The following is an 18,237-nucleotide window of genomic DNA, read 5'->3' as shown; positions in this document are numbered from 1 at the left end:
TCTGTGGGTGGGTCTGTTGTCTGGAGCTCGGTGGGTGGAGTCGTGATGTCAGTAGACGCCCCGCCCACCTCTACACTCCTTGTCAATATGCATTTTCTCCTGTTTATTTCTAACACTGAACTTCTGCTATGATCTCTAACATCCAGTGAAAAGACAGGAAAGTAACCACATGACTTCAGCATGCCACATCATGCTGAGGTGTGGAACAGCCAATCCTTGCAGAGCTGCCGAAGAAAGGAGTGGGGGAGGAAATTAAAAAATAATGCCTGTGTCTTAGGCTGTCACTCACAGCAAGGGGGAGTATTTGACAGTTTGTCAAGATTTTTCTCACTGAACAATAAAAGAGGATTGCTCAGAGATGGATTAACTCTGTGTGGCAAGACTGGGCTCAAATGATAGGAAATCTTATACTCTACAGTATGATAAAAAAAAAAAATCGGGTTTACATCCACTTTAAACAGAAAGTGATAATGAGGGAGGAATCAATAACCCAATGATGGTGGTCTCCAGGATCAGTCCAGTCTTCATCTTGGTTGTTCTCCCCCATCCTCACTCTCTGACCTCTGATGGGGCTCAGCCCCGCTGTTATTCACGACTAAATCATGGACTAAATAAGGAAGTGCAGTACTTCTTGTGTTGAGAAGATGGCAATGAGTGATAGAGGGGGGCACTCGTCCTATAATCCCCTCATCACTGTCACTATCAGAGACAAAGCTGCCTAATGTGGGCAGAGTCCTGGTTTAGGGGAACCAATCTGCTCATGTCTAGTAATAATCTTTTTATTTCTATTTTAGTACATGGATGGGAGATGAGGAAAACCTCAGAGGATTGTCTCACTTTGTCTCCAGACTGTAAAGTAGAAGATGAGGACATCACACAGTATAGTCCAGGAGAAAACCCGGCTACCTCAAATGTCCATCCGGCACCACACAGTGTAGATGGACCATCGTATTCCTCTTATCCTGAGGAACCTCAGACTGTGAGGGACGGTGCCGTCCTTCCAACAGAGAAGAGGTTTTCCTGTACTGAGTGCGGGAAATTTTTCCGTTCTAAATCCAAACTTAAAGTGCATAAAAGATCCCACACGGGGGAGAAGCCGTATTCCTGTCCTGAGTGTGGGAAATGTTTTTCACAGAAGTGCCATCTTTCCACACATCAGAGATCACACACGGGGGAGAAGCCGTATTCCTGTCCTGAGTGTGGAAAATGTTTTTCACTGAATTCCAGTCTTTACACACACCAGAGATCTCACACGGGAGAGAAGCCGTATTCCTGTCCTGAGTGCGGGAAATGTTTTTCAGAGAAGTCCAGTCTTTCTAAACATCAGAGATCTCACACGGGAGAAAAGCCGTATTCCTGTCCTGAGTGCTTGAAATGTTTTTCGCTGAAGTCCAGTCTTTACAGACATCAGAGATCTCACACGGGAGAGAAGCCGTATTCCTGTCCTGAGTGCGGGAAATGTTTTTCACATAAGTCCAATCTTTACACACATCAGAGATCTCACACAGGGCAGAAGCCGTATTCCTGTGCTGAGTGCGGGAAATGTTTTTCCGACAAGTCACATCTTGACGCGCATCAGAGATCTCACACTGGAGAGAAGCCGTATTCCTGTCCTGAGTGTGGGAAATGTTTTTCAAAGAAGTCCAGTCTTTACACACATCAGAGATCTCACACGGGGGAGAAGCCGTATTCCTGTACTGAGTGTGGGAAATGTTTTTCAGACAAGTCCCATCTTTCCAAACATCAGAGATCTCACACGGGGGAGAAGCCGTATTCCTGTCCTGAGTGTGGGAAATGTTTTTCGCTGAAGTCACATCTTTCCAGACATCAGAGATCTCACACGGGGGAGAAGCCACTTTCCTGTCCTGAGTGAGGGAATTGTTCCTCCCACACAACACTCAAGTGTATTAGTGCCTTGAGTGCTGGAAATGTCTTCTATATGAATGTTGCTGGACATCACAGCTCTCATGTGGGGAAGAAGCACACCCTGATATACACCTCAGATATACTCCATGGCTGATCTTCATCATGTAAGAAACAGTTTCAGGGGTGTGGACATTTTTTGAAAAAAATTGACTTGTCCAAGGGACTAAAATCGGGGTCCCAATCTCCTTGTCCCTTATGACAATCTCCTTGTCCCTCATCTACCAGAGAGCTCTGCAGCAGTGTGGGAGTTCATTGAAAACTACAAGCAAACATCCGCAAACGACAGAACTCTGTGAATGAATGGCACGGCCGCAGTCTTTTCATAAAGTGACAGCCGGTACGGGGAACTTCTCCCGCACTGCTGTCACACAGAGGGCTTGGATCGCTGTGTTGCTGCAGGAACATGTTGCTGAAGGTGAACGTTTCCTTTAACCCTTTCACTGCCAGAGCTGTTTTTGCTTTTTTTTTTTGCTCGCATTGTTTAACCACTTCAATACCGGACACTTTCACCCACTTCCTGCCCAGGCCAATTTTCAGCTTTCAACGCTCTCATCCTTTGAATGACAATTGCGCAGTCACATAACACTGTATCCATCTAACTTTTTTTTTTTTTCCACAAATAGAACTTTCTTTTGGTGGTATTTGATCACCTCTGGGATTTTTATTTTTTGTGCTACAAATAAAAAAGGACAGAAAATTTTGAAAAAAAAAAAAAAAGTTTTTCTTTGTTTCTATTATAAAATTTTGTAAATAAGTACGTTTTTTCCTTCACTGATGAGGAGACACTAATATGCAGCACTGATGGGTGGCACTGATGAGAAGGTAATGACACGCATTCCTGGTGGGCACTGCTGTGCATCACTGATGATCACTGATGGGCCTGTACTGGTAATCAAGGCTGAATATCAGTGCAGATCCCCTCTGTCAGGAGATCCGCTGATCGGCTCTCCTCTACTCGCACCTTGTCAGCATGAATAAAGGAAAGCCGATAACAGGAACTTCCTGGTTATCATGTGATTAGCTCTGATTGGACACAGCTGATCACATGGTAAAGATCCTACATCATAGGCTCTTTACCGAGATTGGAGATGTGGTGTATCAGAGCGACTCACCACGCTCCCGAGTGACTTATTCTTCTGGAACGTCATGTGACATCCACTCAGGATAATGGAACCCCCACCTGGCCGTCATTCTGCTATAGGCTGGGTAGGAAGGGGTTAAATGTGCAAAAAATTAGTGTAGTGCTAAATGGTGAAATTGTTCAAGTGAATGCATCTGTGCACTACAAAAGTGCACAGTGATGAAAATCACAAATGTGAATAAAAAAAGAGTGATAATGAACCACTCAATCTGGGTGCATGTACAAAAGTGCTAAAACACAAAGAATATCAGGAACCATTGAACCATAATCACAATGTACATAAATAGTGGGTACACTCAAATACATACAAAAAGGAAATCCACTATCAAACAACAAAGCAAAAAATATTGTGTATTTCCAAAAAAATATAAACACCAAAGTCTCAAAACTGACAAAGGGGGAAGATCCACTTCCAAAGGTGATGAATGGATTTTTATTCAAATCAAATAACGAGAATAGATGTGGAGACTTCAAAACGGTTTTCAAATAGAAAAGATTAAATACTCTTACCAGATATGGTGGACACACCTACCATACGGCAGTGAGTCAAACGGGCTCTGAATGCTTAGTTCCTAGCACTCTAGTGTATGGAGAAGCCAGACGAAACCAGATGGTAGATTCCTGGACTCCGAACCATACGACAGGACAGCAGCGATGAGCAAACTAAGGGGTCAACCTAGAGGACAGCCGTGGGGGTGGACGTTTTCATCAAGGGCCATAATGCAGGAAAAATATTAAAATGCCTGTAAATGGTGCAGGTCAATCAATAAGATTTATTTAAGATCATACATCAAATGAACAGATGTAGTAAGGATAAAATGTGATCACAAAATAGTATAAAAGCAATGTGGGTAGCATTAGATAAGCAGGACCGATGCGTTTCGACCCCATAGGTCATCAACTGGGGCAAAATCATTTTAGGCCTGAAGATTATATAAAACTCCCAAAACATGATATATTTTCTGAAAGCAGACACCCTAGAGAATAAAATAGTGGTAGTTACAATTTTTTTCTCAAATCGCCTTTCAGGACAACCTTGGAGAGAGCGCAGCTCCCCCCATTTTCCAGGAAATGCATGCAGCCTTTAAATCCCTCCTCTTCCACCTTGGCTTCAGTTATTGTGTTTCCTCTGCCATGGTGGACGCGCATGCTGGAAACAGGGAGCTGCACTCTCTCCAATGTGGAGGGAGAAGGCTTTCCTTTGTGTCTTTTTTTTTCATGAATGAATGAATGATTTGTATAGCGCTGCAAATGCGAACTGAATCGCCTCAAGGCGCTTGATCTGTCCTGAGTTGTCCTGCTTCTTAGAAGAGGTGGGTCTTGAGTTTTTTTCTGAAGACCTGCAGTGACCAACCCAGTACAGGCGGGGGGTGTTCCGGAGCCCCCGGTCTCTCCAGCTTAGGGGATGCAAGGACCCGCAGGAGGCACTGGCGTCTATGTGCCCGGGGTCTGCTGGCATGGCTCTGGTGGCTGGGCGGGTGCCGCTGCTGGTCAGATGGAGGAGAGACGGACAGCTACGGCGGAAGCAGGCGCCCCAGGCACCAGTCAGACCCAGGTAAGAGGGGTACAGTGGTGCCCTTATTCTTCTCCATATGGGCTTATGTTTTGCCTGTTTTTTCCTCAGTGCAGGGAGCCTGTGACTGCACAGATACTCCGCTCAGACCCTGCAATATTGGACTAGGTGGTTGCTGGGGGGGGTTGCACTATCCGCGGCACTGTTTCCTTTCTGTCTGGTGGTGGTCTAGCTGTGCACTAGGGGTTGATAAATTGTGTTAGGGGCCCCTAGGTGAGTTGAATTTTTTCTCATTTCAGGAAAAGGAAATGTCCCTCCTGCAAGAACCCCCTTAGAGATTCATGGCAGAAGGCAATGTGCAGGTCCTGTATTAAAGACTTGGTTGAAGAGGAATCATCCCAGCAATACAAGGGCTTGTTCTCTTCAGTGCGGGAACTTACGAACTCACTGAGTTCAGTTAAGTCCATGCTGGTACAGAGCCCGGCAGTCCAGGTTGAGCCCCAGCATGCACCATCCAGCCCAAGGGCATCCACCTCTAGAACAGTAGAGGTCACAAACTCAGGGGATGAGGGGGCAAGTACTCTTCCCTCCCTCCCTCAGGGATTGAGAGGAGGTGGAGGAAGACTATAGCCGAGCCTCTAGGTAAAAGCTATCTTTGGAGGAAGTGGATGACCTTTTGAGAGCGATCTACACTACCCTTAAATTCAGGAGGAAAAGGTGCAACTGTCGGTTCACGACAAAATGTACCAAGGACTAGATGACACTAAACATAGAGTGTTACCAGTGACAATATATAAATACAGTGCTCACAAACATAGACCCATAATAGGTAAAAACCAAAACATAAACTCCATATACATTATAAAGGTGCTTCAAATCTGATGTGCAAAAAATGATTCACATCTGGTGTGCAAAAAGTGCAAAGAAAATGTTGCAGAAAAATTTTCAAGCGTACCAAGACACCCCCACATGTGTCCCCACTCACCAGATTGCGATGACACCCAGCTTTTCAGTCTGGGGGTCAGTACAGACTTATAACGAAATCCAAAAGATGTCACATGATGGCAGGTTAGGTGATGGGATTTGATGATAAGTGATCCTTCAAAGTAATTTCTCAGCCATAAAACCAGGTACCCAAAAGGAAAAAGAGGGGCCAAAAGTGAAGTATGCTAAGAACAGATATTTCTTGCGCTTAAAAAGTGCAAACTTACAGACGTAAGTTAAAAACAGACATCTAATAAGCCAGAGAATGCAGCAAACGCTGTCAGTGGCGTTCTTTCCACGAGACTGGAAATTACATCGTGCTGGAAGTGCGTCGCGTCCATGCATTTTGCCCTCAGACAGGGCATCATGAAAGGACCTAATGATCTGGTGAGTGAGGACACATGTGGGGGTGTCTTGGTACGCCTGAAAAATTTTCTGCAACATTTTCTTTGCACTTTTTGCACACCAGATGTGAATCATTTTTTGCACATCAGATTTGAAGCACCTTTATAATGCATATGGACTTTATGTTTTGGTTTTTACCTATTATGGGTCTATGTTTGTGAGCGCTCTATTTATATGTTGTCACTGTGTTCAAGTGTTTAGCACTTTGTGTATAGCAGCTTCATTCATTTTTGTTTACCCTTTTTTGCACACCATCAGCGTGAGTTTATATATTTAGATTATATATTTTCACATAGAGTGTTCCCAGTCCCAGGTGAGTGTCTGGTTATTGAAAGTCAGCATCTACACGTTTGTAGCTGCTGACTTTTAATAAACTGAAAAATGAGTGGAACTCCACTCCCAAAAATAATAATACATCATCTGCATGTACTGCAATCTTTTCCTCTCTTGTTGCCCTTCGAAATCCCTGCATATCTGGGATGACCTAATGGCTATCGCCAAGGGTTCCATTGCGAGGGTGAAGAGAAGGGGCGATAGAGGGAAAAAAAAAAGGTTCTTAAAGGTGCTACGTGGTACACAGAAGTGATGTTCCAGTACTCAATATCCACAGCCAAAAAATATATGGAGCAAATACGCTTACCGGAACAGGTGGACACGTTTGCCGTACGGCTAGGTGTCATACAGGCTTGAGGATCGATTGATCCAAATAGGTGCTTTAGTGAAGAGGCGTATATGGCAGGTTCCACTGGTTCCTTCGCAACAAAGGTAAGCGGCCTGGAGACAGCAGATATTCAAAGTCCAGTTCCAGGTACTTCTCCAACAGGTGTATATTGGGAAGATACACCCTTAGGTTTTAGAGTTAGTTCATAACGCTATGCGCTGGGTAGTCTGCCAAAGATAATCCCATTCCAAGCTATCAAAAGCCTTGACAGTGTCGAGACAGAATGGCTTTTGATCCTTCATTATTGGTCGGGTTCTGTAGATTTAAATATACCTGCCTTATTTTCACACTGGTGGACCTATTTGGTATAAACCCAGACTGGTCTGGGTGTATGAGTTTCTGAATGATTTTTTTCAACCTGGCAGCTAGCGCTTTTGCTAAAATGTTTACACCCGTACAAAGATGTCTTGATTGGATCCTTACCCTCCTTGGACAAGACAACTATGGTGGCTTCCATCATAGAAGAGGGTAGTCTTCCTTCCATGGCCATGCAGTTTAATACCTTCAATAATTCCTGGAGCAATACTCCCCGATAACGATTATAGGTTTCCCCTGGCAGGCCATCCAGCCCTGGGGATTTTTGGTTTGTCATGGCCGCTAATGCCTGTTGTAATTCTTCCAGAGTTATCAGGGCATCCAATCATTCCCTGTCCCTACCTGAGAGGACCAGGACCTCCAGTCTCTTAAAGAAAACCCCCATCTCCCCCTCAACATCTTCCTGTTGTGACCTCAGTAAAGCCACCTTAACACAGAAAGAATTACATATCTTAAATTTAGAACTGAAATGTGCCCCCAAAAAAACGATTAACACATTTGCTGTTTATGAAGCTTTGAATAGAAAGATCTGGATGCCGCACGCTGGATGAAGTTGAAAACTTGTCTTTATTATAAAGATGGGATCATCAGAAATACAAGACAATCAAGCAGAATGTACAGAATCAGCTGACGCGTTTCGCACTCGAAGCTGAGTGCTTACTCCTAGAGCTATGAGTAAGCACTCAGCTTCGAGTGCGAAACGCGTCAGCTGATTCTGTACATTCTGCATGATTGTCTTGTATTTCTGATGATCCCATCTTTATAATAAAGACAAGTTTTCAACTTCATCCAGTGTGCGGCATCCAGATCTTTCTATTCAAAGCTTCGTTCTACTCAGCATTTAGCCAGCACCTGGGACTCTTCATCTCTGAAAGCTTCACATCAACCCCACACCTGGGTCCGTGTCCACCTGAGCAGTGAAACACCCTCTTTTGCTTTGTTTGCATTTAAGGACATTTGATGTTTATATTGACACACACAAGTACATTAGAAAATTGAATCTTAAAAATATTTTTTTAAACAACCCTTTAAGTAGGAAATACTGGCAAGTAATAGAATCAATAGTGGACTCCGGAATAAATCCACATTGAATCCCTGTGAAACTGGCAATCAGAAATTGTGTATTAGGAGATATAGAGCAAATTATACCCAAGAAAGCAGTCAATCCAATTCACATTAGAGAAGGCATTGAAAGTTTAGAGAAAAGCATAAGGATATCATTGTAAGACCAGCTGATAAGGGTGGAGGAGGTGTAATCCATGATAAAGATTCTTATCAGGGTCAATTAAAGAGTATGTTATTGATAAAAACACATATAGACAATTTAAAAAAAGATCCCACATCAATGTAAAACAGTTATCATTCGTGGAATATGGATATAAATATAACATATTAACAAAAAAAGAAAGTTATTTAATCTAAACGTTACCAAAGACTCATAAACATGCTAAGGCTCCACCAGGCCAACCAATTGTGAATGGAATTGGATCAGTGTCAGCAAGATTGGGGGAGTACCTAGACAATTTTTTAGACAAAAGCCTATCTTAACCACTTCAGCCCCGGAAGGATTTACCCCCTTAATGACCAGAGCACTTTTTACCATTTGGTATTGCGCTGCTTTAACTGGTAATTGCGCGGTCATGCAATGCTGTGCCCAAACAAAATCAAATTTGCATCACTTTTTTTTCTCCACAAATAGAGCTTTCTTTTGGTGGTATTTAATAACTGTTTTTTTTTTTGTGATATAAACAAAAAATGAGCGGAAATTTTGAAAATAAAAAGATTATTTTCTACTTTTTGTTATAAAAAAATCCAATAAACTCAATTTTAGTCATACAATTAGGCCAAAATGCATTCAGCCACATGTCTTGGGTAAAAAAAATTCAATAAGCGTATATTTATTGGTTTGCGCAAAAGTTTTATAGCATCTACAAACTAGGGTACATTTTCTGGAATTTTACGCAGCTTTTAGTTTATGACTGCCTATCTCATTTCTTGAGGTGCTATAATGGAAGGGCAGTACAAAACCCCCCCAAATTACCCCATTTTGGAAAGTAGACACCCCAAGAAATTTGCTGAGAGGCATGTTGAGCACATTGAATATTTTATTTTTTTGTCACAAGTGATCGAAAAATGAAAAAAAAAAAAAGAAAAATACACAAAGTTGTAACTTTTTCAAAAAACGCTTTTTTGAATTTTAATGCACTAAAACACACTATATTGCCCAAATGTTTGGTAAAATATTAAAGATGATCTTATGCCGAGTACATGGATACCAAACACGACATGCTTTAAATTGTGCACAACCGTGCAGCAGTGACAAACTACATACTTTTTTAAAAGCCTTTATAGGTTACCACTTTAGAGTTACAGAGACACTGATTGGCTCTGTACCTTGATCTGTGATCATCAGTGTCCGGAGGAGCGCACCGCCTGCACCCAGCAGAGGCGTGATCATGGGAGGCAGTAATATGATGGCCTCCCAGAACTAGCCGGCCACACTGTAGCCATAATTCAACTATAGCATGGTCTGCAATTGGTTACAAACACAACCGGGATCAATTTGAATATGGACTGAACTATTGACAATAAATACTATTTATTCAATAAAACACATTTTCACCATAAATAGTTTGATTAATAGACAGACAATTCTGCATAAAAATTCCAAACTTGTCTGTAACAATGGATTACATACAGTATATATACGTATATATCTAAATATGGAATTTGAATAACCAATTTCTCCCTGTAGACAGAATAATCACTGATAACCATTTATCAGACAATAGTCTGAGTTTTACGGAATTCTGTGGTTATTCCCCTGCAGAAGGAATAAACGTCAAACTACGCAAAATTATACCCCACTATGGCCCAAGAGCAGAAAAAATAATTAAAAAGGCAAAGCAAAAATAAAATAAAAATGTGAATGGTTATATTATCACGGGGAGAGCGATTAAGTTATCAAAAGAAATATAGCGGTTGGCTCTATCAAATTAATCAACAGAATATATACCATAATTACCCGCTTAAAATGATGTCACTGGGGTGTCAGATGATGAGATGTCTATTTCTGATGAGATCTCTCTGATGTTAGATGTATATCCCCTGTCTACCTGATTTCTCTTATACCGTGATAATAATAAAGTTATAAAGTTATAAAACATGCCAGGGGGTGGCCCAGAAGGTGTAAACTAATTCCTTATTGGTTAATAACCAATTATGTGTTTGCTTTTGCATTGCCTCCCCTGACCACTAGGTATCACTCTCAGATAAGGCATGCCTATTCCAAATTAAACTTATAAAATAATCTGTTATAGCATCGGTTCTCAACCTGGGGGTCGATTGCCGATTTGCCAGGGGGTCGCGAATGCTGGCCGAGACGGACCCGTAGTTACTGTGTTACGCTGGATTCTGTCCATCTCGGCCAGCGAGATGTCACTTCCGGGAGAGGAGAGACCGCACGGAAGTGACATTCCATCACCGCCATCTTGGTACTCTCGTCCGCAGAAAGGCTACACTTGGAAGTCGGCAAAGTGGACATCTTTTTACACCCACCGAAGTCCGCTTGCTGAGGACAAGTCTACCAAGATGGCGGCGACGAGACGTCACTTCCGGTTAACATAGACAGCTTGAGGATTCTGAGGGAACATCAGTGACTTTGGTAAGTCAGAGATACTAATTAATAAAAGCATTTTTGTACATCAAATGCAACCACTGTGCCATCAAACGCCACCACTGTGCCATCAAATGCAGCCACTGTGCCATCAATTGCTGCCACTGTGCCATCAAACGCAGCCACTGGGCCATCAATTGCAGCCACTGGGCCCATCAAACGCCACCCCTGTGCCCATCAAACGCCCCCCCGTGCCCATCAAACGCCGCCCCTGTGCCCATCAAACGCAGCCACTGTGAAATCAAACGCAGCCACTGGGCCCATCAAACGCAGCCACTGTGCCCATCAGTTGCCCCCACTGTGCCATCAAACGCAGCACTTAGAACCGATCGATTGAACACCACTGATCACTTGGTTTTCAAAGCTCCATGAGCAGAGAGCTGTAGAATGTCAGTCGCAGCTCCCTGCTCTGCTTCCTCCATGCTCACTGGAGCGCTGAGCTGTGCAGAGGCGGAGCGGCCGTCTCAGTCTCTCATTGGCTCGCTGAGAAGCTGAGCCAGGTGTCAGTCCAGGCACCTAGCGGATCCAGACTCCCATTGTCGAGATGACACGGAGCCTGGATTGACAGCAGTGATGTCAGCGGAGAGCGGACTTCAGCCCACTCTCTGCTGAAAACGAGTCACAGGAGTGCAAAAAGAATTGCACTCCTGTGATCACTAGAAGTACAGCCAAATGAGCTCAGGCTGGACTTCTCCTTTAAGTATAACACCTTAACTATAAAGAGGTGTGAATTTGAAGAACTGGGTAATGAGAGGGCAATATTAAGTACCACATCCCATTAAAGGAATAAAATACATGATAGGCATGCATCCTCAGCTTGTAATTACTCTGGAAAGAATAAGTATAAGTATGATTCGTGACTTGTCATGCGATTATGTGATTTTTTTTTTATGGTAACCTCTAAATACAATTATTTATGATTATTGTTTCTTTTGTAGTATTTAAACTTCATGCAACACTTTCAAAATCTCCTGAGGAAGCTCTTATGAGCGAAACATGTAGAGTAAGAAGTGGTTGTACATGATATTAGAATTGATACGTGATTTGTGCAAACATTATTGTTGTTTTAAAGAAACTGTGCTAAATAAAAATTTATATTTTTTTATTTGACCTACTAGTACAATATCTTGTTACCTTAAAAGTCCCGTCTGCTTTTCTCTGTTTATTTTATAAAGAGGTGTGGTTTGCTATATAACTATCAATATTAATGATACACATAGAAGAAAGAAAATAACTGTAGATATAAACATAATAATTTGCATACTTAAACGTATACGCATACAATATTTCTAATAATAACGATAAAGATCCAACACTCTATGGGGGTTATTTACTAAAGGGAAATCCACTTTGCACTACAAGTGCACTTGGAAATGCAGTCGCTGTAGATCTGAGGGGGACATGCAAGGAAAATAAAAAAACAGCATTTTTGCTTGCACGTGATTGGATGATAAAATCAGCAGAGCTTCCCCTCATTTCAGATCTTCCCCTCAGATCTACAGCGACTGCACTAACAAGTGCACTTGTAGTGCAAAGTGGATTTGCCTTTAGTAAATAACCCCCTATGTATATAATGAGATTATGACTTTCCTATGACACACATGTTTTTAACAATGCTGATTACACATGCATAACCCATATTATTATTTAGAAATCCTTTTAACGGCAATGGGATATTGTGTCAGGATAAATATTTTATAGATAACTTGAAACATTGTATTATGATTTAAAATCATATACTTATAAAGATGTTCATGATAATTATATTTTGTCTAGTAAAATAGTTTAAAATCCTTTATATCAGCCTGTAAGCAGACACAAATATGTGTGTGTGTGTGTATATATATATATATATACACACACACACACACACACACACACACACACACACACACACACACACACACACACACACACACACACACACACACACTATTTTATCCAAAAGTATTGGGACACCTGCCTTTACACGCACATAAACTTTAATGGCCTCCCAGTCTTAGTCGGTGGGGTTCAATATTGAGTTGGCCCACCCTTTGTAGCCATAACAGCTTCAACTCTTCTGGGAAGGCTGTCCACAAGGTTTAGGAGTGTATCTATGGGAATGTTTGACCATTCTTCCAGAAGCACATTTGTGAGGTCAGGCACTGATGTTGGACGAGAAGGCCTAGCTCTAGGTGTTCTATTGGGTTGAGGTCAGGACTCTGTGGAGGCCAGCCAAGTTCCACGACCCCATACTCTCTTATCCATGTCTTTATGTACCTTGCTTTGTGCACTGGTCCAAATCATTTGGTTGGGGGGTTGGATTATGGTGTGGGGTTGTTTTTCAGGGGTTGTTCTTGGCCCCTTGGTTCCAGTGAAGGGAACTCTTAAGGAGTCAGCATACCAAGACATTTTGGACAATTTAATGCTTCCAACTTTGTGGGAACAGTTTAGGGATGGCCCCTTCCTTTTCCAACATGACTGCTCACCAGTGCACAAAGCAAGGTCCATAAAGCCATGGATGAGCGAGTTTGGGGTGGAGGACCTTGCCTGGCCTGCATAGAGTCCTGACCTCAACCCGATAGAACACCTTTGGGATGAATTGCAACGCAGACTGTGAGCCAGGCCTTCTCATCCATCATCAGTGCCTGACCTCACAAATGTGCATCTGGAAGAATGGTCAAAAATTCCCATAGACACACTCCTAAACCTTGTGGACAGCTATCCCAGAAGAGTTGAAGCTGTTATAGCTGCAAAGAGTGGGCCAACTCAATATTGAACTCTACGGACTAAGGCTTGGATGACATTAAAGTTCATGTGCGTGTAAAGGCAGGTGTCCCAATACTTTTGACAATATAGTGTGTGTGTGTGTGTATATATATATATATATATATATATATATATTTATGGTTGGAGCCCTATGTCCGGTATGTACATGGATACCACTTACAGTAAAGATAGGACTTACCATCGGAAATAGACCTGAAAGTGTGGACTTACCATATGAAATGGACCTGAAAGTGTGCCTTGGTCTAATGGCCGGTATGCCAAAATAAGGGGGCATACCCTGGTTTAAGAAATGATTATTCTGTAAGAGAAATGAATGAAATGAATAGTTTGAGAAATGCTGTGAAATGGGGATGGGAGGGTGGGTATCGCGCACAGGAAACCGACAAGCACCACAGGTGAGCGGGCTGCTTAAGTACCCCCCCGGGCTCCTCCCATAAATTCAGGCCACCATACTGGCCTTCCTACTTATGGTTGGAGCCCTATGTCCGGTATGTACATGGATACCACTTACAGTAAAGATAGGACTTACCATCGGAAATAGACCTGAAAGTGTGGACTTACCATATGAAATGGACCTGAAAGTGTGCCTTGGTCTAATGGCCGGTATGCCAAAATAAGGGGGCAAAAACATTCAGGTAGGGTTATGATTTTATTGATTTTCAATTACTTATTGAGCCAATTTGGAGAATGCCTGTGCCATCTCTGTTTGTGGGTTAGGGATATACCGGGCGAAGCAGGCTGACTTCCACCTGCCCAGTCTTTTAATGATGTGGTCTGGAACTCCGTGGCGGGATGCCGCGGAGGCTGCTCCGATGCGAAAAGAGTGTCCTGAATATTGACTAGGGTTAAGATGAAGATTGCGGAGAAGTATTCTTATGTGTTCCACAAACTGAGAGGCGTTTAAGGGTTTAACTGGGAACGGTAGAAGGGGACTGCTGTCTGGTTGTTCAGGCAGGAGTGACAGGAGCCGGTTGAGTACGGCGACTGGACACCAGCTGTTGTCGGTTTTGTAGAGGTGAATGTTCGCTCCTGAGCCCGTTTGCTGGGTTTTAGAGACCTCGAGGTGCAGGATGAAGTGGTCTTGGTATCTAAGTAAGTGTCGTCTGCATAGTACTGGGTCTGTGGATCTGTTAGAGGTGAATTCTCCAGGGCGCAAGAACCCATAGTACGCTAGATATATCGCTGCTTGTAAGACGATGCTGCGGAGCAGACCGAACGGCGAGGTAGCCAGCATAGTTGACATGTCCCTAAAGATGGGTCCCGTAATGGGCAAGCGCTTAGTGCTGACGACTGGTTGTTGTTTCTGAATTCCCCTTAGAACGGCTCGTATAGCGTGAGATGAGAATAGTGAAGGTTTCGTGGGGTCTTCAAGCGCCATAAAATGTTGAATGCCGGCTAGGTATAGCCGGATGGTGTTGTAGGATAAGGCCAGCTGCGTGTGGCAGTGTGCAGTGAAGGCCAGTACCTGCTTGATACCTGTTGGTCCTTTACGGCAGGACGTGAGGAATTTGTTAAAGGCCTTCCAAGCTGTCTGGTAGGCTTTAAGTGTGTTGTAGGAGAGGGAATGATTTATAAGTTGTGTAGCTCCGTGTAAATGTTGAACTAGTCCAGGGTCAGTTGTGACCAGACAGGGATAGGGGCCGACATCGGATCGGCATCGGGAACCTGCTCGAAAAAGGAGGAATAATTGAAACGTGACAGTGCGTCAGCTGCTGAGTTGTATCTGCCGGGAATAAATGTACAGTGTATATTGAACTGATGTTGTAAAGACAGTTGTACCAACCTGCGCAGGAAGGACATGACTGCTAGGGACTTGGACCTGCCTTTGTTGATGATGTCTGCCGTGGCCTGGTTGTCGGTGCTAAAGACTACAGTTTGTCCTGTCCAGTGGTGGCCCCAGAGTTGTGCGGCTGCCACTATGGGGTAAAGCTCAAAGAGGGCAGATGTTTGGGAAAAGCCGGGTATGATTAGTATCTGTTGAGGCCATGGTCCTGAAAACCAATGATGGCCAAAAATTGCCGCGAAACCTGTGGAGGCTGCGGCGTCCGTAACCACCTGGGGTGAATGGAGCGAAACTATAGGTATGAATAGAGATATGCCATTCCAGGCGGACAAGAATTCCTCCCACATGGATAGGTCCGCTATGGCTGCGGAGTCTAAATTCAAAATCTGATCAGGGTCTTGAGTTTCCGACAGAAATCTGAGTAGGCGTGATACAAATGTGCGGCCTTGTGGAATAATTCGCATAGCGAAGTTGAGCATACCCAGGAGGGACTGCAACTGTTTTTTGGTACAGTCCTTGGTGTGTGTAAACTCGTGAAGGACTGCCCTAATGCGTGTTAGTTTGTCGAGGGGGAGTCTGGCTTGCATTGCGCAGGTATCCAAGGTGACCCCGAGAAAAGTGATGCTATTTGCTGGGCCATCGACTTTGTGCTCAGCAATAGGAACATTGAGGTTTCCAAAAATTACCCTAAGTTTGTCGAGATCTCCTGGGGGCTTGCTGGGTGGTTCTATCAGTAGGAAGTCATCTAGATAATGGATGACTTCATGGCATTGACCCTTGTGTAATAGTATCCAACCGAGGGACTGGGCGAACGTGTCGAAGAGCCACGGGCTACTCTTCGAACCGAAGGTGAGCTTTGTAGCAAAATAATATGTTTCCTTCCACTTGATGCCATGCCAGCACCAAAGGGATGGGTGGATGGGCAGGAGCTTGAAGGCATCCGAGATGTCGGCTTTGGAGAGCCAGGCGCCTGTGCCTGCTTTGATGATCGCCTGTATTGCCATGTCCACGGAAGAATATTTTAGGGAAAACTCCTCGGAGGGGATCAGGGAATTGAGACTGGGTATGTGGGAAGAATGAGGCGCAGACAAGTCGTACACCAAACGCAATTTATTTGAAAACTTGCCCTTGACAAGCCCAATAGGGCTGACTCTCCATGTGTTGAAAGGGGGGCAACTGAAAGGGCCTATCACGTAACCTCGATCCACCTCTGCCTGTAAGAGCTGATCTATGGCTTGTTCGTCAATGGCTGCCGAACGAAGATTGGCACATTCGTGGGTAGTGTGGGGTAGTGAAATGAGGCCGGTGTGAAAGCCTGCTGTGAAGCCTTGGATAAGGAAGGTGGCCAGGGAAGGGGTGGGATGTGAAGTGAGATACCATCCTAACCATAAGAGGTTGATCCGGCTTAGTCACGCCTTCTTGTGTTGCTTGACTTCACACAAAATCCTGGGGTGTGCTCTATGACATAAGGTGCAGAGGTGAAGTAGACGGCACTGGCTGAAGTTGCAGGACCCCTGATTAAAGTTATTACAGATGGCTGCCCCTCCCACGGTTCGGACTGGGCGTCCGAGTTTGTCCACCTGAGGCGTTGGTTCAGGGATCGGCTGACCCTGTACTGAACCTGAGGTAGAGGGAAACTCGAAAGGCCGTCTGTTTGCCGTATTGGCGCACCAGGTGGCAGTGTGGGTGGAAGACTGGCAAATCGCACACAGAGGTGAGCGTAAGCCGGCAAAGTGGCGGCAGAAGAGCTCTGTGTCCATGAGACTCCAATCTGTCGTGATCTGGAACTGTATGAGTCTGGCCGCGGCCTTGGCTGAAAAGGAACGGTGGTAGTCGTAAAAGGCAAAACCACCGTACTTGTGGCCTAAGTCTACCACAGTATGGAGATATAAGTCCAGCTCTTCCCGCCTGCTAGGGGTGGCTGAGCACAGGACATCTCTGAGCATGCCAAAGGCCAGTGTAAACTCTGAGACTGTTAACTTGCGGTTCAATCTGGGGTCTTTAGATTTAAGGACCACTGATATGTCGCCCCAGGAGTAGGCTTTATTTTCTGCCAAATCATGCACGGAAATGAGGAGAGAGGCCAGGTTGACGTCCTTGCCGTCCAAGATGTCCTTCCTGATACTGGTTGGGACCAGGTGGGAGGGGTAGACAATGTGGCTTGAGCCTGAGGTACCTGCAGGAAGAGGTGTCAAGCTTTGAGTTGCCGTTGGGTCGGGGACAGCCGTGGCCGGTCGGGCCTCCAGAAGTGCGACCCTGGTTTGGACGTCTGCGACTGAGGTGGATAGAGATGACACCATCGTGTGTAATTGTGAAATGGCCGATGATATCGACTGAAGGGATGCCTGTTGGGTACTGGGTCCTGCTGCTGGTGGGGGAAAGAGGAGTTTGAAAAGCTCGCCTTTCCTTGCTGTGGCGGGGAAGGGGACACCTCTGCGTCTGAGCTCTGCCGTCAGTTTGGGGATAGTCCATCCCCTAAGGGATTGCACGCTGCCGCTTTCTGAGACCGGAGAAGGTGACAGCGGGGCCGCGAGGTCTTCGCTGCCGGTCTGAGACATGGTTGCTCTGGAGAGGATTATCTTGAGCTTTTGTTTCCTGGTTGACTGTAACCTATTAGGGGTGAGATGAATTTCAAGTTTTTCTTTGATCCGCTGAGTCATACTTACCCGACTTATTCTCCCATTCCCCTTTTTTTTTTTTTTTTTTTTTACCTGGGGGGATATCGTCCAACCTGGTGCAGGGTGGACCTACTGAACTTTGACTGACCTGAGAAAAACGAAAAGGTGACAATTCGTGAAGGGATTGCTAACTGGTTTTTTGAAGCAACGATTTGTATGACAATGAAATGATTCGAAATGTTTGCCTTGATTATGAATGGACTCCATGACAGAGGTCCGGCCTGGTCGTCATCATTGATTCGACCGAGAACCGGGCTCTGGAGCATGTATTGAAATGAGGCAAGTGAAAACATTGGTGCACCCGGGACGATCTGGTGCTTATT

At 44.3% G+C, this 18,237-nt stretch overlaps 1 protein-coding gene across 2 annotated transcripts in view; it reads left to right on the top strand.

Annotated features, from left to right (window-relative positions):
* LOC141121647 (uncharacterized) overlaps positions 1–2,633 on the top strand; it is a 72,759-nt gene extending 70,126 nt beyond the window's left edge. Inside the window, exon 8 of one of the 2 annotated variants that reach the window (XM_073611322.1) lies at positions 795–2,633. In XM_073611322.1, coding sequence (XP_073467423.1) covers positions 795–1,873 — 1,079 coding nt within the window. In that variant the 3' untranslated portion in view covers positions 1,874–2,633. The remainder of the gene's footprint in view (positions 1–794) is intronic. The other variant, XM_073611321.1, reaches the window with a different exon arrangement.
* The last annotated feature ends 15,604 nt before the right edge of the window (positions 2,634–18,237 follow it).

The sequence above is a fragment of the Aquarana catesbeiana genome, unplaced genomic scaffold (assembly GCF_042186555.1).
Source record: "Aquarana catesbeiana isolate 2022-GZ unplaced genomic scaffold, ASM4218655v1 unanchor228, whole genome shotgun sequence".
Lineage (NCBI taxonomy): Eukaryota > Metazoa > Chordata > Amphibia > Anura > Ranidae > Aquarana > Aquarana catesbeiana.
Note: the sequence above shows the minus strand (reverse complement) of the source record. Positions and strands in the feature narration are given on the sequence as shown.